Below are 23,200 nucleotides of genomic sequence, written 5' to 3'. Positions count from 1 at the left end.
GAGGCTCTGATTCCCAGGTTGGTGCTCACTGCTCAAGGGGGATTGGAACTCCCTGGATCAATTAAGGATCAATGTTCAGAACAGCTGATACTTAATGATGTCATTTATCAGACAGACCTTTTGAAAACAGCATGAAAATTTAAAAGCTTATGTTCCAGTTAATACACAACAAAGAAAAACTGGTATGTTATCTCTCTTTAGCCTGGATCACCTGTATTTTCTGAGTACAGTATATTACTTTTAATAAATGTTGGTGAAATGCTTCATTTTCTTATACAGTAGGAAAGCTCTGTTGACAGATGGACTTAAAACTGGAAATGTCAGTCAAATACTGGCATATTTAATGGGATATTTCTTATCCCCAAATCATATTTGGCAGTCTAAAATATTGTGGTTTCTTTTTTTCTCTCCCATAGGCAATATAAGTGACTATTTTGCCTTAAAACTCTTGTTTCGGGAACATCAAGCATGGATTATCCCAAAATGGATTATTTTCTGGATGTGGAGTCTACTCCTAGACTCTTGGACGTTGAGTCGGCTCAGAGATTCTTCTACAGCCAAGGAGCTCAAGGTAATTAAAGACAGGAAACTCCTCTCACTTGCATGTTGGTTTTATATTAACAATGCCCTGTGACCTGCAGCAGTGTAAGCTCTGCTGTGAGCGTTCAACTACTGGGATTTCTCAGTTGGTAACCCCTGCCAAGCTGTTTCTGGCATGGAGGCAGGCATACAGCAAAATGAATCAACCTAAACTTCTTGCTTTGGTTCCAAAGAAACCTACCCAGCTTTTGTACAAATGCCCCCTTGGAAAGCTATGTTAGAAAATGATGCCCCCACCTCGTTGCAACCAAAGTGTAAGATTGAAAGACTTCAAGGATGCTTTTAGCCCCAGGAAAAGGTGGAGTTTTCAGCCTCTGAACTGGAGAAGATCCAGGGCACCCTGACCTCTCTGTCTGAAATCCAGCTGGATGAGAGGCTCCTGAGAGAGGCTTTGAACTCCTACAAACAGCAGCCTTATCTATTTTACATGAATTTAGTTACAGACTCGAGGAATCAGCAGTGTCCTTGGGGAGCACAAAGGAATATGCCTGTTGTGAAGTGTGGCTGATGTATACATTTAAATTATAGATTTTAAGATGGTCAATTAGGCTCCAGTTTGCTTGTTCTTCTGTTCCAGGGTGCACTTAGCATGTTGTGCGTGCACTCTGAAGTACAGAATGAGGCTGGGATATTACGTGGACTCTCTCGACAGGCAGGAGAGTTTTTTAAAGCCTATTTTCCCTTTTCCGTGGAATATTTAAGGTAGTCAGGAAACCTGAGCGTGGGCATATCCCAAATGGTACAAGTAACACAGAAAGGCAATGTCCATGTTCTTAAATAGAGAAGTAGTTGAATTCTTGGAAGTCACGAAGGAGAACTAAAAAGGATAGATGCTGTTTGGACAAAGCTGGCACCTTTCACTGTTACGTGGTAATGGGCACTTCACACAGGGCCCTGATGACTTCTGCCTTGGGTTTCCCAGTTGTCTCTTCTGATTTGGTTTTACCTGGCTCTCACGCCAAATTCTCACGGCAACTTCAGTGGCTTGCAAGCCTCCTCCTTGTCCGCTTCCATTTTCCTCGATAGGATCCAGTATTAAAGGCAACAGAGACTGGTAATTATCTGGTTGATTGGCTTGGGTCAGTATGCACATCAGCAACAGCTAATTCTTCTCATCCCTGTGGGTATGTGTAGTCAGCATCGCTCCTCTCAGCCACTGAAAGAGACATGAGAATGTTACTGAGTTAGCAGAAGCCTGAGACACTGGCCAGATCCTCCAGCGCCTTCTGGGTCTGGAAGTAAGAAGCTGCTAGGAGCAGAAGGAGACGGAGGCCAGAAGAAACGGGGGAGCTGAGGCAGGGCTCCATCCCGTCTCCGGTTCTGTGTTGAACATTGCTGCATCTTGTCCACTCCATTTGAACAGGAGAATAATGCTGGCGCTTGGGGGACATGCACCTGAGCTGCACTTCCGTTAGCAGAGCAGAGAAAGGGAACGAATCACAGGTACTAAAGATGCCCATCTTGCCTTGCAGGAGCCACGGTTTAAGCCTTTAAGAGCCGTGGGCTCCAGGCATTGACAGAAGAAAAGCAGTCAGGGTGTGGGAGGCTCAGAGGACTCAAGGCAGCCTGGTGGTTGTCAGCAGATGGAGCTGGGGGTGGAGTGGTCAGAAATGTCGCCATCGGTGACTGTGGTTTAGACACCAGAGCTGGAAAGGCTGGAAAGTGCATGGGAGGTGGTAGCATAAGCTGCCTGTGCTCCCTGATAGAACGTTCATTTGGGGATAGTCAGAATGATGTTCCAATGAAGGAGCCGTGGATCTGTAGTCAGAGTGGGGGCTCCCTAAACAACATCCAGGTGGGTTTTTCATAAACCCCCTGACTTCTTGAATCAGAAATCCAAGTATAAGACCTAGGAGTTTGCATTTTAAGTAAGAGGCCCAGTGATGATTACCCAGATATCCCACTATTCTGAGGACCAACATTTAAGAACCAGTCCATCCTGTGTGATTTCTCTCCTTCCACCCCAGGACGGGGCCACTTTCTTCACCATTAGAGGCAGGATGACACAGTGGTTACAACCAGACCCTGACTGCCTAGGTTCAAACCCTGGGTCTGCCACAGTCAACCTGGGAAAACTAACCTCTTTGACTTTCAATGTCCCCTGAAAAATGGGAACAGTGTTGTTGTTCAGCCCTTCAGTCATGCATAGGCCCAGTTCATGAGTTGTTAAGAGCACTAAGGAGGTAAGATTTGAAAATGCTTTCAACCGCCACATGGGAAACACCATACATGAGCCAAGCAATAAAATAAACATCTTTGCAAAAGGCTGTCCCTTCTCTGAGATTTGAAAGGAAGCCACTGCCTTACAAACAAAAGTGCTACCTGGTAAGAGTGAACCTCCTATTTTTTTAGCACACACACACAAAGTTAATTTTAAGTAAATTTTAAAACACGGTGATTATTTTCTTGTCCCATCGGAAGCTAACTGGGGGCAAAACTGAAAAAACAGGGAGTACCAAGAGAAACTTCTATCCTTCCTTTCACTTTAAAACGGAGAACCCCTCTCCCACCAACACCTTCCCCAGAGCCCCGTCACCTAGGACTAGTCACCCCCGGGCCTCCTGGCTGGGGAGTGACTTGCTGCCACTAGGACTTGTCACTGCGTTTTTCCAGCTCCCTCACAGCAGCTTCCTTCCACTCAGCACAGACACCACCTCCCCTGGATCAGAAGGCCCTCAGCCCGAAAAAGGGACTCCAGTGAATGGGCAGAGGGCTGAGGACCATGGCTCACACCCTTTCCTTTCTGAACCAAAGGCACAGGTGGTAGAGTGGATGTCTAAAGCCAATGGCAAGGCCCCCAGGACCAGGGAAAGGAAGGCAGGACGGTGGCTGGCTCTTGAGAAAGGCATGTGAAGCAATCAGGGCCTTGTGCTGCTGCTACGTTCCAACACCCAGCAGCTTTCTCCATGGCCAGCCCAGCCCAGCCTCAGGGCGATGTTAGTGAGGTCGAGTAGCCCCCACTGGATACCCTCTTCTATAAAGAAGTCCCACATGGAAATATCGTATTAAGTACATGGAATGTGGATGACCTAGGATTTGGTTGGCTAAACTGATGTATGATTTTTGCCTTTTACTGGGTTGTCCATTCTTGGGGCAATGCAGACTTGTCAATAGACTGATCAAGGACAGGTGTAAGTATTTTAAAGGGGAAACCAAGAAAATAATTTCATTTTCCACACATTACTATCCTTGCATCAGTTGGGGTCCAAATTCATAAACTTTTGGGGAAACAGCCCTTCTATCTTAATTAGATGAAGAATGGTTATCCAAAGCAACAGTGAGAATTGCAATGTTTGTGACCCCATCATGGCTGTTTTTCACTTTCTCTTGGAAAGTGGCAAAAAGCCTGTCCCTGGGTAGAGGATATTTTGGGCTACTAAAAGCAAGAGGAATCCAGAAAAATAAGAAAAAGAAAAAAGTGATCTAAGATCTGTTCTGGGACAGATTCTGCTGAAATTCCCAGAGAGTTTTTAAAAAGCCAGTCCTCTGCTCTGCTGAATAAAGCAGGCTTGTTATTTCCCCCCATCTCCATTTTCCCTTGGTTTGATCTCGAGGTAGGGAAGATGAGCCTGCTTCTCCTGAGGGATTTCTGCTGTAGAAAGCATGATGTGTTAACAAGGAGCAGGAAAAAAGTCCAGAGTCATCCTGTTCATCTCCCACCAGTGAAGGATGCCCTCCTGGTTCACCTGTGATGCTTCTTCAACAGTAAATACTGCTCACACAGAGAGTCCTGCAAAAGTCCCCAGTAACGCCAAGGGAGAATTGTGGAGGCTGAAGATGCACGTGATATAAAGACCAGTCACGTCTTGACATCACGTAACTTGCGATCACCCATCTTTCATGCTTCTGACAATGATCTCCCACACACTCAGTTTCAGAATCATATTTTTTTTTTTACATAAGCTGGGAGGGAAATCATAAAATCACAAAACTGGCATCACAGGATTTTAGGTTGAAATGAACACTATAGTTCAGTGATTTTTCTCTACCCTTGCCCTAAACCAAGCAATCCAGAATTGGTAAGGGCCCGACCCAGGTCCCGGTGCCACATTTTACACAAGCCGCTGGGTTATTCTGGTGGACCCTGAAGGTTGAGAACTAGCGTTATGAAGCATTAGTCACTCAGCTCAGCCCCAGACTAGCAGCCTCTGTGTCATCAGGGAACTTGTTAAGAAGGCCAGAATCTCAGACATCCTAGACCTAGAGAATCAGAATCTAAAGTTAACAAGATAGTGAGGCAATTTATGCTAAAGTTTGAGAGGCAATGATTGAACCTAGAGCACATTAGAAACACCTGGTAAGCTTCTGTGGCCTCAAGGCTGGAGTCCTGGGACAAAACCGATTAAGTCAGAATCCTTGGTGTGAGTCCCACACTTGGGAATCTATCAAACTATGCCAGGTGATTCAAATGTGCAACCAGGGCTATGAACTTCTGACCTCCCATTTTACAGGAAAGGAGGTTTCAGCACAATCATGCAGCTATTCTTGCCTGAGTATCTTTATCTATGTCCTTCCCTTTAAAGAAATCCAAAGCATTGGAAAGGTGCATGTGGGCTTTTTTTTTTTAAAAAACTGGACTGCACATCAGTGCTACACTCTGCATATTCATTGTATCTGTGAATCCTCAAAGAAATTTAGCAAAAGAGGAGTTATAATGCTCATTTCACAGATTAGAAAAGACTGTACATTTAAATCCCCTGGAGAAGGGAATGGCTACCCACTCCAGTAGTCTTGCCTGGAGAATGTCAAGGACAGAGGAGCCTGGGGGGCCACAGTCCATGGGGTAGAAAAGAGTCGGACCCGACTAAGCAACTAACACTTTGACTTTCATACATTTAAATAATAGCATAGTCAGAAGCCGAATTTGAGGATATCTGACTCCATCAACCCCATAGGCAGTAAATAACGTTTGTGACCAAATCACACTTCTGAAGATGGTGAAGCTCAGAGTAGTTCAGCCACATGCCCAGATCACAGAGCTCATTCTGAGAAGGTGGAGGAGACTAAAGATCTCCTGGATGGAGCTGTAGGTCTCTTCTTACCACACCAATCATGCCCTCTCTACTGTGTTCAGTTTCTTCCCTCCAAAACCATCAATATCTTTGGGTGTTTAAATGATATTCAAAAGGGAAAATACATTAAAAGGCAGCCATTTGTCTAATGTTACTAACGATCAAATTTATGACTCCTGCTCACGATTTCCCCCTCTTTTATCATTTTAAATCACTCTTAGCACTGGAACCAGGTGCTGTAGTCGTGGTTACTTCATCCTAATGCGCCTTTTCTGTCGTCTACATTATCTTGTTCAACAAAGGAAAATGCCAGTTTTGATGACTGATGAATGCCCTGGTGAGCAGCTAAGTCAGAAACTCATCTAAAACCTCCTCTCTCCACCATTTCCCGCCCTGTCCCCCACCCCAACTAGCTTCCAGTTCCTCTTTTCTCCACCCTGTGAAATCTGCCAGAACAGCTGGTTTTCCAGTCGCATCTGACTCTTTGCGACCCCATGGACTGTAGCCTGCCAGGCTCCTCTGTCCATGGGATTCTCCAGGCAAGGATACTGGAGTGGGTTGCCATTCCCTTCTTCAGGGGATCTTCCGACCCAGGGATTAAACCCAGGTCTCCTGCATTGCAGGTGGATTCTTTACCAACTTAGCTATGAAGGAAGTCTTTTTCAGTCTTTAGCTTTGAGTTTAATGTACTGTAAACCTAAAGTCTAAACCCCCGGGACTTCTTCACGTGGCCCCAAGAGACACAAGACATTTGGTTACACTCAGTTGTTTGCAAATTGTTAACAACAGTCATCTGCACAGAAAGTGTTCATGCTATTTTCTTTTCTTTCTTTCTTTCTTTTTTTTTTTCTTGTGGCATCTTAGTTCCCTGACCAGGGATTGAACACGCACCCCTGGCAGAGAAAGCATAGAGTCCTAACCACTGGACAGCCAGGGAATTCCCCAGTGCCTGCTATTTCCTTTCCTGGTGTTTATGACCCAGCTCCAATGTCGCCCCCTCTGTGATGTCTTGCCTGACTTTTCCAGGACTTTCTCCCATAATATTCTGATCAGCTATTCTAGCCACTAGCATTTTATATTATTCTGCTTCCACCACTTACTAGATGCACGCGTTCATGTAGATGGCTTTACTTCTCTAAGCCTCAGGGTCCTAATCAAAATGCATATAATATTAGATCCACATTCATAGGGGTTTCTGAGAATGAAGGAGGTGTGCTGATGAAGTGCTTGGTACATTGTTATTATTGATTAGTTACTGAAGCTCTTGTTTTGTTATTTACCTACATAGATGGTGGTGATCTTAAATACCATGTTCTGGATGCCTAGCTCCATCCTTGATATACAGTGGAAATATTAAGATTTACTAAAGGTCTCGGTGGAGCTAAAGGAATGAAAACGCTTAAATCTGCATTACAAAGAGAAACTTGGGACTCAAGGAAAGGACTTTTGACAATTCATGATAGAGAAAATAAAAACTCCCTAAGACCTTTAAATAATTAAAATCTTTAGTTGGAAATAGAGACTCTGCTTAAGGCTGAGGGGAGGGACAGGCAAAATTAATTTTCAAATACATAGAGAAGTAGGAAATGGAAGAAAGTCATCAACTCTGATGTACCCTCTATGAAGCAGGGGGAAAAAAAGCAAAAGCAAAGAGAGAATACAGCAGGAGGGAGCTGGTGGACTATTGAAAAGAATTAACCTTTTAAAATCGATTTCCAGGGGTTCCTGAATAATAACCTTCTTAGAAGGACTTTTTAATATACAATAGTCTGTGAAGGCTGAGTTTTTATTTTGCCTAAAAAAGTAGAATTCTGGGAGGCTTGAGCCCCTCAACATTTACTCTGATGAACTTACTTGAGATCAAGACAAAAGCTGCTCTGAACACGTTCCAGAAACTAGCTCCGGGCTGTCCTTTAGTTGAGATTCCTTTCTCCTTCCTTCTCCAGACCTTTACTACCTAGGCAAGTCCTCATACTTTGGGACTGCTTCATCCTCAAGCTGGCTACCGTTCACACTCCTGGAAGGTGGCCGTGGATACCCACCTAAGCCCTACATGGGAGCCACACACCTGAGCAGGTTATCTTCCTTCTCCACATCTGTGCCCTGAAACTTTCTTACACGTGGCTCATAATTCGCTCTTTAAGGACTGAGGCAAAAACAGTGATTCTAAAGCAACTGTGTCCTCGTTGAGGGCACAGTTGCCAGCTGGATTATAACCGTCTCCATTCAGCCGTCTGCCCCTCAGGGCTCCGCTAGGACCAGCACAGCCAAACGGGCTGCATCTCTTCTGTGTCTTCATGGTGATGTCCTTAACCAAGTAGTTAACATGTCATCAGACTACTTTTCAGACCCTTGTCTCTGAGAGGTGCTTCGGGTGACACTTTTCTTATGTAGTTTCCAGCCTTGTTTTTATTATGCTGAAGTCATTGCCCTCAACAAATACTCACTTTGGGGCATTTTTCTGGTTGTTTTTTTTTTTCTCTCTGCAGCTCTAGCCAGGAAGCAGCCCGCTGTGCTTCACTCATGGGTGACAAGCTAACTACTAAGCCTTCCCTCTTAACCTCCCACACACTCCATTTTAGACCTCTAATTGCTCGCATTCAGGCTCTCCAAACCTGTGTTTAATGCAGGGAACATTGTGAAGGAGAGGGTGAAGGCAGATCAAGAGGGAAGATATTGTGGAGATAGCCAGCCTGCCAATTCTGTGCATATACAGATGACCGTGAAGCCCAAGCTTCCGTTTCTGGATGAGCCTTTGAACAGGACATTTCTCTGCACACAAAGTAGCCTTCTTGGTGTTGTCCGTTTACATGCACATGGCTTTCCATCGCTTTCTGTGCCTTTGCCCCCAGCAAGCACCTGCTTTGTCACATACTGTGATTCAGGGCTCATAAGTAGGGCATAAGGACAAGAGGCAAGAGAGAAAAGATGAGAGGATGAGACACAGAGAGGAGGAAAATCATGCGAAAATACAATAAAATAACTCGGCTTGATTAATAACACCTGCTTTCACATAGAGCATATAGAGAGTGGGCTAAAGACGCAGCCCACACACAGGCAGCATCAGTTATGACCCAATTAGCATAAACAATTCACAGGTGCTTGGAAAAAATTCTCACTCCTCATTACTCAAACAAATCTGTTCCTAAAAACTTTCAGTACTACCCTCCCTTAACTAAGCCGGCAGAAGCAAGGACAGAGAGCCTAATGCATCAAAATCAGCTCATGGACAATAGCATTTTTAATATTTTTGAGAATATTTTAATAAGCAATTAGACCCACACATTTATACATGGATCGAGGAGCCTGGTGGGCTACATACAGTCCACGGGGTCACAAATAGTCCGACACGACTGAGCAACTACTACTATTACTGGATGAATATTGGTATTAAATCGGACGTCTGAAAAGTTAGGACTGATCAGAGAGATTCTCTTAGAGATCTCTGTACCTTTTTTCAATCACAAAAGCAAAACACGCGCAGACGCTCAGTCGTGTCCAACTCTTTGTGGCCCTGTGGACTGTAGCCGGTCAGGCTCCTCTGTCCTGGGATTCTCCAGGCAAGAATACTAGAAGGGGTTGCCATTTCCTCCTCCAGGGGGTCTTCCACAGGAAGATCAAACCCGCGTCCCTTGCATCTCCTGAACCGGCAGGTGTGTTCTTTGCCACCAGCACCCCCTGGGAAACCCAAAAGCAAAGCAGGGGTAAAACATTAAGGTGTCTGGGGGGAAATGGAAAGGAAAATCAACCCTACACATCTATTTTAATTTTTTATTTTACTTTCAATTTCAAGCACATTCATATTTTTACAAAATTACAGTTATAGCATATGCAAACTTGGAGGTATGACTGAAATCTTTCCCAAGGCTGGAGAAGAATGTCATAATATTTTAGGGCTTGGGTTGTGGAATAACACAGATCTGAGTTCAGACTGTGATTTTCACTTGTCAGCTTATAATATTAGGCAAGTTATTTACTCTTTTTGCCTCACTTTTCCCTTTTGAATGCAAATGATAATAAGTTCTCAACGCAAAGGGTTCTTTTAGGGTTTAAAAGAAACAAAGTGTTTCCCAAACTATGGTCCAATATGCTTTTCAGGTAACACTTGAACTTTTAAAATAATTCATTTTATTGTGTTTTAGAAAAGATGTAAATTGAAAACTATTTAATTGAAATATAGAAATATGTAACCAGACTTCATATTTATGGACTACTGCTTAGAATAAAGGGCTTCCTAGGTGTCTCAGCAATAAAGAATCTGTCTGCAATGCCAGAGACAGAGGAGGTGAATGTTCAATCCCTGAGTCGGGAAGATTCCCCTGGAGGAGGGCATGGCAACCCACGCCAGTGTTCTTGCCTGAAAGATTCCATGGACAGAGGAGCCTGGTGGGCTACAGTCCATGGGGTCGCAAGAGTCAAACATTACTGACGTCACTGAGCATGGCATGGCTTAGAACAAAGGGGAAAAATAATGAGTAAAATCCACTGAAGGAAAAACATTAAGTAAATAATAGTGTAGATGACATTAAAGCTTGCAAAATCCATACAAGTGATATAGAAATGATTAACATTTGGAAGCCCTCAACAAATAAATATAAAACACTAAGCAAAATGTCAAGTACCTAATATGCATTTAATAAATATTAGCTCTTATGTTAATTATCTTTTCATCTTGTCAAGCCTTAGAGGAAAGTGACAGGGCCTCAAGCTCCCCAAGAAAATCCTTCACCCTGTGCTATTTCTGATCTTCTCTACCACCATTTATTCCTAATTCAAATTTCCAAGCCCTTGGCAAGGTGAACACGAAGTGAAAGAAGGGAAAGTATGAGTCGCTCAGTTGTGTCTGGCTCTTTGCAACACCGAGAACTGTAGCCCACCAGGCTCCTCAGTCCATGTAATTCTCCAGACAAGAAGACTGGAGTGAGTAGCTGTTCCCTTCTCCAGGGGATATTCCTGACTCAGGGTCGCCTGCATTGCAGGCAGTTTCTTTATTATATGAGCCACCAGGGAAGCCCCTTGGCAGGGTGGAACAGCCTTAAAACGCAAGAACAAGAAAAGCAACAAAACTTCAATTTTTAAATTAAGTTGCTAACAAATCCCAAAGGAATCCTCTCTATGATTTTACTACTGAGAATTTTCTTCCTGCGAACTCTCTTAAAACATTGGCTAGAGGGATGAGATGGGAAGGAAGGTGGGAGGGGGTTTCGGGATGGGGGACACATGCACCCCCGTGGCTGATTAATGTCAAAGTATGGCAAAAACCACCACAGTACTGTAAAAAGTAATTAGCTTCCAATTAAAATAAATAAATTTAAAAAAACGACAACAACATTGGCTAAACTGTACTGATTTCCTCTGAGTTTACAGGAAACTCTAGTTTATCCAAATGTGGCTTCCAAGAGGTGACCTGAATGAATCAGTTTTAGGGAGGCTGAAATGCATAAAGGGTGTTGACTGTATGGTGATAAATGGAAACCAAACTTTTCATGGAGAGCACACTAGAGTGTATTAAGAAGTGGAAATATAATATTGCAACCACAAAACTTATCAACCAATGTCACCTCAATTTAAAAAATGAGTCCGCATTTACTTAGGAATAAGGAAATAGATTTGAGAAAATCTATCTCAAATCATATTTCTCTTTATTCTTTTGTTCGTTTAAGAAAACATGGTAATGTGAAGAAAGTGACATCAGAAAATCCTGGAAGCTAATTCAATTCCAACTAGTAAACAGCCATGTGGCTGTTTATTCAAGTGACTGAACCTCTATAAGCCTTTGTTTCCCCATTTGCAAGATATTAACATATGAGTATAAAATGATGTAAATTTCGATAACAGATTCTCAGTGAATACTTGTTTAAGGAATAATTTGCCACAGTAAGGAAAGAGCATTAGTTGAATAATTGTTCTGTGTCTTCAAGAAGTTCAAAGACGATAGAGTACAATAAAAAATACCTTTATAGAAGCAAAATAAAGGGTCTAAAAGGGAAGAGAAAGTATCAGAAAAATGTTTTTGGAAGAGTTTGTACCTAAACTTCATGCTTCAGTCAGCACAATAGCGGTGCATTCCTTGCACAAAAAGCCAGCAGGGATAGGTCTTTCTGTAAGCAATTCAGTGCAACTGGATCTGAAGATGCAAGGTGAAGGCGATACCTGAGATTGGAAAACTAAGTAGAGTTCAAAGAAAGAGACCTTAAGCAACAGATTCAGAAATTTAGCATCTCTTCCTTAGGAAGCACAGGACATTTGAATGATTTCTAGAGCTCAAAGAGCTTCCAGATTCCAAACCTTGTTACATATCAGAAGCAAATTCTACAGCCCTTGCCCAGGTATACAGATCAGAATCTTTGAGAGTCAAGTGAGATAATAAGAGTTTTCCTATTTTAAGGAGTGGTTCTGTTTTATTTTGGCAGCTCTCAGATGCTTTTAATACAAACAGTATGGGATGTAGAATTTGACTAGTCTAATTCTTTAGTCTCATAAATAAGGAAAATGGAGCCTAGAGAGGTAAATGAATGAAATGCAATAAAAATTCGATTATATTTATCCAAAATTCACTGTTTTTGGAACACTAACTATAGGCTGGGGATTCATACTCAACAGACACATCCCCTGGCCTCATGTAGTTAGCTGTCTAATACAGAGACAGATAAAGCAATGATTTCAGTCCTGAAAGATAAATGCTAGGAGAATCTGCACACTGGGAGTTTTGTTAGCACAGATGAGGGTATCCAAATGAGAGGGGTCTGTGTGTGTGCATGCGCGCGCATGTGGGGAGAAAGATGTGATTCTAAGTTAGTGTCCAAGAAAAGATAAAAACAGATCTGACAACAGATCTCCTCTGCATTAGATATCCTAAGGGATTCAACATCAGGTTTGGAATTCCTAAGCCTGCAAAGGCAGATTAACTGTCTTCCTCATTGGATGGATAATGAAGCTGTTCACTAAGAAAGAAGAAAAGGGAAGAGTGTAAAGATGGAGAGGGAGGGATTCCCAGGTGGTTATATAAAGTTTGGAAAACCATCTAAAACATTTTATGTACCTAGGTAATTCCTAAAATAATTTCACTAACATGTTTTACAACTGCCTCGGAAAGTGTAGTTCATTTGGGCCTTTAATTTTCCTTTCATATTATTTGAAGGATTGGGAGGTTATTTAAAGGAAACATTTATTTTCTAAATTAGAAGTTTTCCCTGTAAATACAATATTTTCTCCCTCGTACTTAAAATTAATAGTCCATCTGAAATATTTACATGAACCGAATGTCTGAAGTTAGCAATATTATTCAAATTCAGGCTTGTGTTTTTATAAGAAGAAAATTCTGAGTTAACACTTAACGAGAGCATCTAAAGAAAACAAGTTTGTTAAAAAAAAAATGTCTCAGTGCAGCTCAATCATTTTAGAGAGATATATACTGTCACAGAATGTTGCAAAGGAAGAAAAAAAAGAGATTCAGCCACGGTTGGTTAAAAACAGACCTTACTTTTCTTTCGAACCTACACAGTAAGATCTTCTATTCCATGTAGTTGATTATGCATTATTTGGTGACTAAATTTGACAGGTCACAAGTGGAGAAAATATTACTTAGCTTAGTCCAGTTTAATCCTTGTCTTTGGAAAGCAAGATCCCACTTCACACATCATCCCGGACAGCTGATTTTTTACATTTGCCCCATATCCTATGCTTTCTCAGTAATCTGGACACATGTGTACCCAGAAGTTACAAGAGGAAATGACAGTGAAAAGAAGACCCACATTTTCAGTGCCAGGGGCTTGGTATTTATGGTCTCAGTTACCCCTGGAATAGGAAATTTGTGACATACTTGTTATTATCCCCATGTCACCAGTGAAGTAACCCACGTTTCCAATCATCAAGTCACTTCCCAAACCCACACAGCTATTAGGAATGGAGCTAGAATTATCATCCTGAGCCTGTGACTCTTCCTGCTCCATACTGTAGGATACTGGTGTCCATGGCAGCAGGAGGGAAGACTTCCAGGAGCAGTGGTACAAGGATGCAAAGATGTTCACGGATTTCAAATGCTAGAAGGCATCAGTGTTACAAGATACAAATGTGGCAACAGAGTCACTCTGTGTACCTAGACCCTTAGGTTCAGTTTCTTAAAGTGAATTTTTGCCTTATTTACTTGGGAAATTGTCACAAGGGGATGGTGAGGTCCTCTGACCTTTAGGTTGAATTGCAGGAGTGGGTGGAGGAGAGGGAGGGAAGCTGCCTAAGTCCCCATATGCTAAGTCACTTCAGTTGACCCCATGGATTGTAGCCCTCCAGGCTCCTCTGTCCGTGGGATTTCCCAGGCAAGAATACTAAAGTGGGGTGCCATTCACTTTTCCATGGGATCTTCCCCACCCAGGGATCGAAACTACACCTCTTGGGTCTCCCGCATTGGCAGACGGGTTCTTTACCAGTACTGCCACCTGGGGAGCCCGCCTAACGTCCCATGGGAGCTTCTTCTTATACTTAGAACTCATTTTCCCTCTCACTACCAAGGTGTGTGCATGCTAAGTCGCTTCAATCATGTCTGACTCTTTGCCACCCTGTGGACTGTAGCCCGTAGCATATAATAATTACAGAAAAGTTAAGTGAACATCAAAACATATACAAAAAACTCAATTAGCCCATCATCTATTAATAAAAATAAGGCTTCTTTATAACCTGTATAAGATTGAATGTTCTTACACTCTTTTTATATCCATGGGCACACACACTCATGTACACATTTTTTCAACCTAAATCAAGCTCCTTGAATTAATTACCTTTCATTTTCTCTATCTTAATTTAAAAGAAGTAAATAATTTATGTCTTGGGGTAGTTGATTCTAACTAACTTAGGAAATAATCAGGACATGATTTGGGGGGAAAAAAAGAGGAAAAGGTCAAGCAACCTCACATTGTTTTTGCCTAAAGGGTGACTTTGCCAGCTGGCTTGATGTTACTGGATCTGTTCTGCTACTATTTACTATACAGAGTCTCTGACTAATACCCTATGATTTGATTGCTATCATCGGCCCATCTGTAGACACAACAGAATGCAAATTAAATAATTACCGAATCTGTACTGGGCAGGCCTTCTTCTTAGAGACATACATGTAGGAATTTTTGTGTTTTCCCTTCTCCACACCACCACAATATGCTTTTGTTCTTATTATAGCCAGATAAAGCACTTCATTGCATTCGAATAGCAAGTGCCATTTAATAGTGTAGTTCCTATAGTAACAGAACATTAGAACCAGCAATAACAATTCAACTGGCCCATTTTACAGATGATGAAACTGAGGGTCAGAGAAGAAAAGAAAAGCAAGCATTTGTTCATTAAATACCTACCATGTACTAGAAGCTACACGTGTATTTCATTCAAAATCACAAAACTATGAGTTAGATAGGACTGCCCCCAATTTATTAGAAACTAAAGCTCAGTGGAATTATTAACTCTGAAGAGGCAGAGTGAGGATTCAAACTGACTGAACACTGACTCACTGTCCCCTGCAACAGCCTGCCCTTCTGGAAAAAAGTAATTTATCTGAAACAGACAGCAAGATGGTAGCATCTGGGGCTGGAAACTGGTCTCCCACTGTCTAGTCTGACGCCTGCACGTCTGCATCCTGTTACTGTGCGTGGGGCTCCAATGGAACTCAGACCCATTGTCTTTGCCCCTAAGATCACTTTGCAAGTGACCAAGGCCAGTAGTTTGCCACACAAAGGTATGTCCAAGTGTATGTCACCCTTTCATTCATTGAACATGAATTAGAAATATTAGAATCTTTAGATCTCAAATGATGTCATTAATTACAGCAACTACTGAACACTGACCATGTAGGAAATATAAATGAATGAAAGCAAAGTAAAAGTAAGTAAGGTTTACCATTGCCTGTGCTATTAAATAAGATGGGGAAAGTGACTTGTATGTCTTAACCAGGCATGTTCAACAACAGAAAGCTGTTTAGGTTTATGTCCGACTCAATTCAACATACCAGGCCTGAAACACGTTTTCCTTTTTGCATCTAGCATGTTTTAGCAGCCAGCCCCCAGCCACCCTGCAAAGCATCTACTTTAAGAAACTGAGAGGAAAGGAAGCAATGAACATTTGTTGCCCGCCTACCATTTTTCAGGCTCTGTGTTCGGTGTTTTACATTTGTTATATAATGTTTTATCCTCCCAAGGCCCAGTGAGAGAGTTTATTTTACTTCTAGTTTACATATAAGGAAACTAAAGCTTGGAGAGCTCACTAACTTTTTTCCACGATCTAATAAGCATTAAGCTTGGGAATTATGCCAAGGTTTAATTTCACAGTGACAAGCTTTACTTGGAGCTGGCTAGGAATAATAGTTTTAATATAATGAATGTTTATTGGGAATTTCTTTTGCTAAAGACTTTACATAGATTACATGTTTAAATCCTCATGGCAACCCTAAGATGTAGGTACTATGTAAGGGCCATCTTAACAGATGTAGAGGGGACAAGTGACTTACATGAAATCATTCAACTATTAAGTATGGAATTGGGGTATAAACCTCAAAGCCTGTGTAGCTAGTTAACTTCTATTTCATACTGTCTAGAAGGAAAATAGCCTCCACATTATTTACACAGTCATACAAACTACAAAGTGCCACGGGTAGAGAGAGACTGGAAAATGCCACATTCTCACACTGATGCTAGGTTTGGGATGGAAATAAAAACATTTGAGCCATAAAAGATGGGCAGAGTTTAGACAGGCGATGATTGAAGAGGAGGAAAAGAAAGGCTTCCCAGTGGGAAAATTTGTACTGTCATTTGACACTGTTTTCCTAATTTTTGTTTGAATCTGCTTACAATTTGCCAATTAATCCATCAAACTGGTTAAGGTTTGGGTTTTCTGGTAGCCACAGATGGTATCGAAGCATTCATGAACGATGCTCTCAGTCCACTGAGAACCCATGTGTATTACTTATCTAGTGCCACATATTGAGTTACCCCAAAATGTAGTGACTTCAGGCAGCAAACATTCATTATCTCATAGTTTCTATAGGTCAGAAACTCAGGAATGTCTTAGTTGGGTTGCTGTGGCTCGGAGTCTGAGGTGGCTTGGAGTCAGGATGCTGGTCAGAGCTGCAGTCATCATTAGTCCCAGGGCTTCTCTGGGGCGTTGAAGATGGCTCATGCAGATGGCACTTGGCAGGAGGCCTCAGTTTCTTGCCACAGGAACCTCTTCACTGGTTTTTGGGTGTTCCTGTGACACTGCACCTGGCTTCTCCCAAGACTCCAAAAGAAAGCAGGACCGAAGCTGCAACGCACTTCCTGATACACCATCGCTTCCACCATATTCTAATGGTCACAGACACCAGCACTGATTGAGTGTGGGAGGGCATGGATGTGAATGCCAAGCGTTGGGGATCCCTAGGAGCCATCTGGAGGCTGGCTATCACAACATACAAGTATTCAGGGAAGCAGAAAACTTCTCCAAAACACAGAGGACATGGTTCTTATACGCGAACAGTTTTTATTTAGTATATCTTATATCTTTTAAGTAGTTTTAAAACAAGGCACAATTTTATATAAACCAAAATATTATTCCTTCCGGGGCAGAAACCAGTATGCAATGTTATGGTAGCTATTCAATAGTATTAAATAGTATTGTATTCATCTCTATCCAGACATCAGACCTAGGTACTGAACCCCTAAAGGAAGAGTCAGAGCAAAGTCAATGTGAGACCCATGTGGCTACAGGGAACAGGGCTGGTCAGAATGCCCGGACATGGAACCATCTCTTTGGGAAGCCACCACCTTTGGGGTATGGCTGCACAAGCTGTGCCCTTCACAATTCCATAATGCTACTTATATGGGCTGTGACGTGAATGGCGTACCCCTGCTCGAAGTTGCACGACACTGAATACCAAGGAGATAGAATGCTGGGAAGCAGTGGGAAAAACTAGGCACCGTACCCTCTCCTTTGTGGGCCTCACAAAATTAGCCACATAGAAATAGGAATAAATAGCAGAACTGTGCGGAATGGACAGCTCCTTTAATTACAAGTTTAAGTGGAGAGCTCTAAGATGTGCCAATAACAGCTCCTCAGATTCTTGGTTATCTAGCAAAGCATACATATGTATAGAAAAGAAAAAATATCTCAGCAGCTACATACTAAATTTAGTTTCAATAAAAAGCACAAAAGCCTTTTTGGTACATTTGTGTTAAGCCTATTTAAAACCTATACAAGTTACTGCTGCAGTCTTGGCTTGATATTGTAGTTAATAACATTCATCTTCATTATTGGCATTTTGCATTTTCTACATAAACGATTTTCAGTACCATCACTCTACTTAGTGACATCACACTGATTTTAACTTGGTTTAATTGCAAGGGTGTACAGGTTCTTATATATCTAACTTGTGTTAGATACACAAAATAGTATAACATGTATACTCAATCTATGCAGCCCGATTCTTTAATCTGTTTGACAATACTATTCTAGAATAAATTTTTTAAGAAAAATTCAAACACCTCCAGCATAAATGTAGAATCGATTACCCTTAAGATCATTACTGTATTTATCTGCAGCCTGTGGGAATGGCTGACATGATAATTTTTCAGAAAGATTAAAGTAATGATGGGACATCATCTCTAAGCCTTGGAAACTTTGGCAAATAGAAAGAAGGAAACATATTTTTGCTAGTACTTTTAAACTTTTATTGGAAATAATGTAAAACTTATGGAAAATTTGTAAAAATAAAATAGTACAAAGAACGTTTATGTACCTTTTATGCAGATTCACCTGTTGACCTCGTTTGATTATCATTTGCTGTCCTGTCTGTACAGTCCCTAACCTATCTGTTTATTGACAGATGGATCAATTGCTCTATCCAGAGAGGAGTGCAAAAGTATATATGTTAAAAAGAAATTTTTTCCTTGTGATGGGAACTCTTAGATTTTACTTCTTAACAACTTTCATATATGAGCTATAGCAATGTTAATTATATCTCTCATGTTGTATATTACGTCCCTAGTACTTTTTATCTTATGACTTGAAATGTGTACTTTCTGACTACCTCCATTCAATTCCCTCTCCCACTCCCGCCGCTGGTAACCACAAATCTGATCTCTTTTTCTATGAGTTCACTTGTTTATTTGTGAAATATAATTAACCTACAAGACTGTTGGAGAAGGAAATGGCAACCCACTCCAGTACTCTTGCCTGGAAAATCCCCTGGACGGAGAAGCCTGGTAGGCTACAGTCCAAGGGGTCGCAAAGAGTCGGACATGACTGAGTGACTTAACTCTCACAACACTGTTAGTTCCCAGTGTATAGCATAGTGATTCCACATTTCTATACATTTCAAAATGGTTACCGCTGATAAGTCTATTCACAGTATGTCACCATACAAAGGTATTACGCAGTTACTGACTATATTCCCCACAAGGTACATTTCTTACTCTGACTCATTTACTTTGTGACTGGAAGTTTGTACCTCTTGATCTCCTCGCCCACCTCTCTCATCCCCCATCCCTTTCTACAAGCCACCACCTCTCTGTTCTCAGCACCAACATCTCCACTTCCATTTTCTTAAGTTCGTCCATTTGCTCTGCTTTTTAGATCCCACACGTAAGTGAGATCACCTGGTATCTATCTTTCTTCATTCCTGCCAGGGTCCATCCACGTTGTCACAGATGGGAAGAGCTTGTTCTTTTTCATGACTGGGTGGTATTCCACTAAATATATGTAGCACATTTTCTCTCCCCATTCATCCACTGATGAGCACCCAGATTGTCCCCGCATTCTTGACACTGTAAACAACGCTGCAGTGAACGTAGGGTTGGACGTGTCTCCTCGAAGCCACGCTTTTGTCTTCTTCAGACCAATGCCCGGCAGTGGAATTGCTGTGCTGTGTGGTGGCTCTACTTATGGGATTCTGAGGAAACTTCACTCTGTTTTCCATATCCTCTCCTAAAACTTGCTGTTTGTTGTCTCCCCAATAAAAACCACTCTGTCAGGCATGAAGTGATACCCCACTGTGATTTGGACTTGCATTGCCATAATGATTGGTAATACTAAGCATCTTTCCATGGGCCTATTGGCCATTTGTATGACTGGAAAAATATCTGTTGTTTACATCTTCTGCTTATTTTTAATTGAGTTATTTATGTTGAGATGTATAAGCTTTTTGTATATTTGGGACCATTGTCAGACATATCCTTTGCAAATGTCTTTTCCCATTCAGTAGCCTGCCTTTTCATTTTGTTGATAGTTTCCTTCACTGTGCAAAAAGCTTTTTGGTTTGGTGCCATCCCATTTGTTTATTTCTGCTTTCATTCCCTTGCCTGAGGAGACATATCCAAAAAAATATTGCTGAGACTGATGTCAAAGGCTATACCTCCTATGTTTTATTCTGGGAGTTTTATGGTTTCCGGTCTTAGATTTAAGCCTTTAATCCAACTTGAGTTTATTATTGTAGATAGTACAAGAAAGTAGTTCAGTTTGATTCTTTTGCAGGTAGCTCTCAAGTTTTCCCAGCTGCACTGCTTAAAAAGGCTGGCTTTCCCTCATTGTATATTCTTGCCCCTTTTGTCATAGATTAATTGACTGTGTAAGTGTGGGTCCATTTCTGGGCGCTCTATTCTGTTCCATTGACCTACGTGTCTCTGTTTTTGTGCTGGATGACCCTTGCATTTCTATATCTGAGGTGACAGTGAAATGCCCAGTGGTACTCAAAACAGAAGTGGTCGGACTGGGAGCAACACCCACCACCCCTAATGCACACCCCAGGGCTCTTCCCCTGACGTTAGTCAGTCAGATATTTTATGACAAGAGTCATGTTTGTGAAAGGATTCACAGAGAATGAAAACTGTGGAAACACTGGAATGAGCTCTCATAGAGGGGTGAATCCTTCATACAGGATAAGAGAGAGAGACGTGAGCTGGGACTGACTTTGTAAGGGAATTCTTAAAGGATTTCCTCCCTCAAAAGATGGGAGGACATAAAAGAGGCAAAGTGAAAAAAGATAATGGGAAAACATAGACGAGACAAAGAGGACTGCAAATTCTGGAAGCCAAATGGAAGGTAGTAGTCAGAAATGAAAATGTCATAAAATAACTCAAGAACACGCGCATGCGGATGGAGGCAGTATTTTAATGTCCCTTTCGTAAAAAGTATATCTATCTAGAATTATTTCAGTAATACTGGCCCGCATGACAGAGATAATATAAAAGCACATTTAAGCTCTTTTGAAGAAAAGTAAACTTAAGCTAGTACCAATATTGCATTCCTAATCCTCTGAAACATCGAATGAATAAGAAGCAGAAATTCAAAGATGTATTTCTGGATGTCAAGAACCATTATTAAGTAATATCAAAGAAACAGAGAAAGCTAAGACTAGAAAAGCTAAAGATGACTTTATTGTTTTTTGATAAAGGCAACGCTGATGAATGAAAAGTCGAGAGGGTGGGGGATCCCAAGCTTTTTGAGTAATCAAACAGCACTGCAGTAGGGATTTCCTTGGTGGTCCAGTGGTGAAGATTCAGGGCTTCTGCTGCAGGGGGCACAGGTTCCGTCCCTGGTTAAGGAACTAAGGCCCGTCCCATGCCATGTGGCGCAGGCAGAATAATAATAATAATAATAATAACAGCACTGCATTCATTCAAAGAGAGGTACGGGTTGGGAAGATCCCCTGGAGTAGGAAATGGCAGCCCACTCCAGTATTCTTGCCTGGAGAATGCCATGGGCTGAGGAGCCTGGCAGACTACAGTCCACGGGGTCGCAAAGAGTAGGGCACGACTGAAGCAACTATACATGCATGCATAGTTTATACACTGTATAGTTTACATAGTGTATTTCCTTACTTTTGCACTTCCTCAAGAGCTTGAACCTGCATTTTATGATCATAATATTGGTTTGCAGCCTGATTAGTCATCTAAAAGCATCAACCTTCGTTGTTTATTTCATGAGCCAAACACCCCTGTTGTGCCTCCTGGGATGGGAGGCATCCACTTTTAGTCTATGTTTAACAGAGACAAATGGGACATGATAAGGAGACAAATATCATAGAAAAATGAATTTAAAATGTGGATAGTCAACCTATATATATATGCACTTAGCAAATCAATATACTGGTTAAAGAACAGGATTTGAAACCAGGTAGAAATGGGTTCTGTCCCCATTTCAGCTACTCATTGACCCATTAGTTGTATAAGTCTCCTTTACTCTTTGCTTCCCTCTTCTCTCCTCCCTCCCTTTCCCTCTCTCCTCTCTTCTTTTATTAAAAAATATCTATTGAGCATTTACTCTGTACCGGATTCATGCCAAAGACTAGTGGGCCAGTCATCTCACATTCCTGAGGGAGAACATGAAAAGCTTATTGGGAAGAACTTCGTGGTGCACAACACAAGGAAAGGTCCAGATGAAGAAATGAGTCCGACTTGTGGGGACAACTCTGAACAGACTGGAGGGAAACAATGGGAGACGACTTAGGAAAGACAGATGGGAATCAGGTTGTAAAGGGCCCTGAAAGCCAGGATAAGTACTTTAAAATTAAATGCCGGGAATTGGCCAACTATGAGAAATTCAGTGGTTAGGAAGGTAGCCTAGTACAGGGAGGCCAAAGGAAAGGATTATTTCAAGAAGGATACATTACTCAAGAAAGAAATGGACCTAACTGTTGTAAGGCTACTGATGACCTTTAAAGTAACTGTGACTGAGTGGTGGGAATGAAAAGTAGAGGTAGGGATACAAGGAGGGGATTAGGAGTGAAACAATGGAGCCTCTGGGGCCAAGAGTTCCATGGGAAGGTTAAACAGACTGGGAGAGAAATCGTGCAGTGGGGACTGAAGAAGCGCCAAGGAGAAGGCAGATGAAGAGTTATTACCTACGTGCGAAGTGAGAGGCCAATGTGAAGGGGCTGAAGAGTCTAGGGTGGGCGCAAGGATACAGGACGAGAGTTAGAACTGACAGCTGAAGTGGAGAGGGACGTTTTGCAGAGCCGAAGCGGCACTTCATCCTCTGAGACTGAAGGGCATGACTTGACACTGAGATTTCCTTTGTAGCAGGAAGGGGATGAAGGTAGCATTTATCTGTGTACTCCAGGTGGGCTCCTGTTAGAAAGAAATGTGGCAACATCCGGCCACAAAAGACCAAGTGACTGAAGCTGCCAGAAGACAAACATCAAAGAGTTGAGCCCATCAATAGGTTCAGTAGGAGCATCAAAACCATTCTGACTCACACTCCAGAAACCTTTCTAGCTGTTCCTAGTATATAACATGGGACGGTTGCAGTACAGACATTCAAAGAAATGTGAGGTGCCCTTGATCTTCAGCCAGTCCTTCAGAAACAATGATACAGAGTTACAGAGACTACAGGTCCAATCCAAAGACCACTATGCATGCTGTAAATCACCAAATCAAATCTTGAAGGTGAAAATGAATGGGTACTTCCGTAGAGCTAAACATATCCTAAAAATCAGTAGTGCTAAGAAAGCCACTGGGGGACTTCACTGGCAAGCTGGTGGTTAAGACTTTGCCTACCAAGGTACGGGGTGCAGATTTGATCTCTGGTGGGAGAGCTAAGATCCCAAATTCCTGGCAGTCAAAAAGCCAAAACATAAAACA

General features: G+C 41.9%; 1 protein-coding gene across 1 annotated transcript in view; it reads left to right on the top strand.

Moving 5' to 3' along the window:
• Window positions 1-468: 468 nt before the first annotated feature.
• Window positions 469-23,200, top strand: part of PHACTR1 (phosphatase and actin regulator 1) — a 516,206-nt gene continuing 493,474 nt past the window's right edge. Inside the window, exon 1 of the mRNA XM_068994199.1 lies at window positions 469-571. Coding sequence (XP_068850300.1) covers window positions 469-571 — 103 coding nt within the window. The remainder of the gene's footprint in view (window positions 572-23,200) is intronic.

The sequence above is a fragment of the Capricornis sumatraensis genome, chromosome 22 (genome assembly GCF_032405125.1).
Source record: "Capricornis sumatraensis isolate serow.1 chromosome 22, serow.2, whole genome shotgun sequence".
In the NCBI taxonomy this organism is placed as follows: Eukaryota; Metazoa; Chordata; class Mammalia; order Artiodactyla; family Bovidae; genus Capricornis; species Capricornis sumatraensis.
Note: the sequence above shows the minus strand (reverse complement) of the source record. Positions and strands in the feature narration are given on the sequence as shown.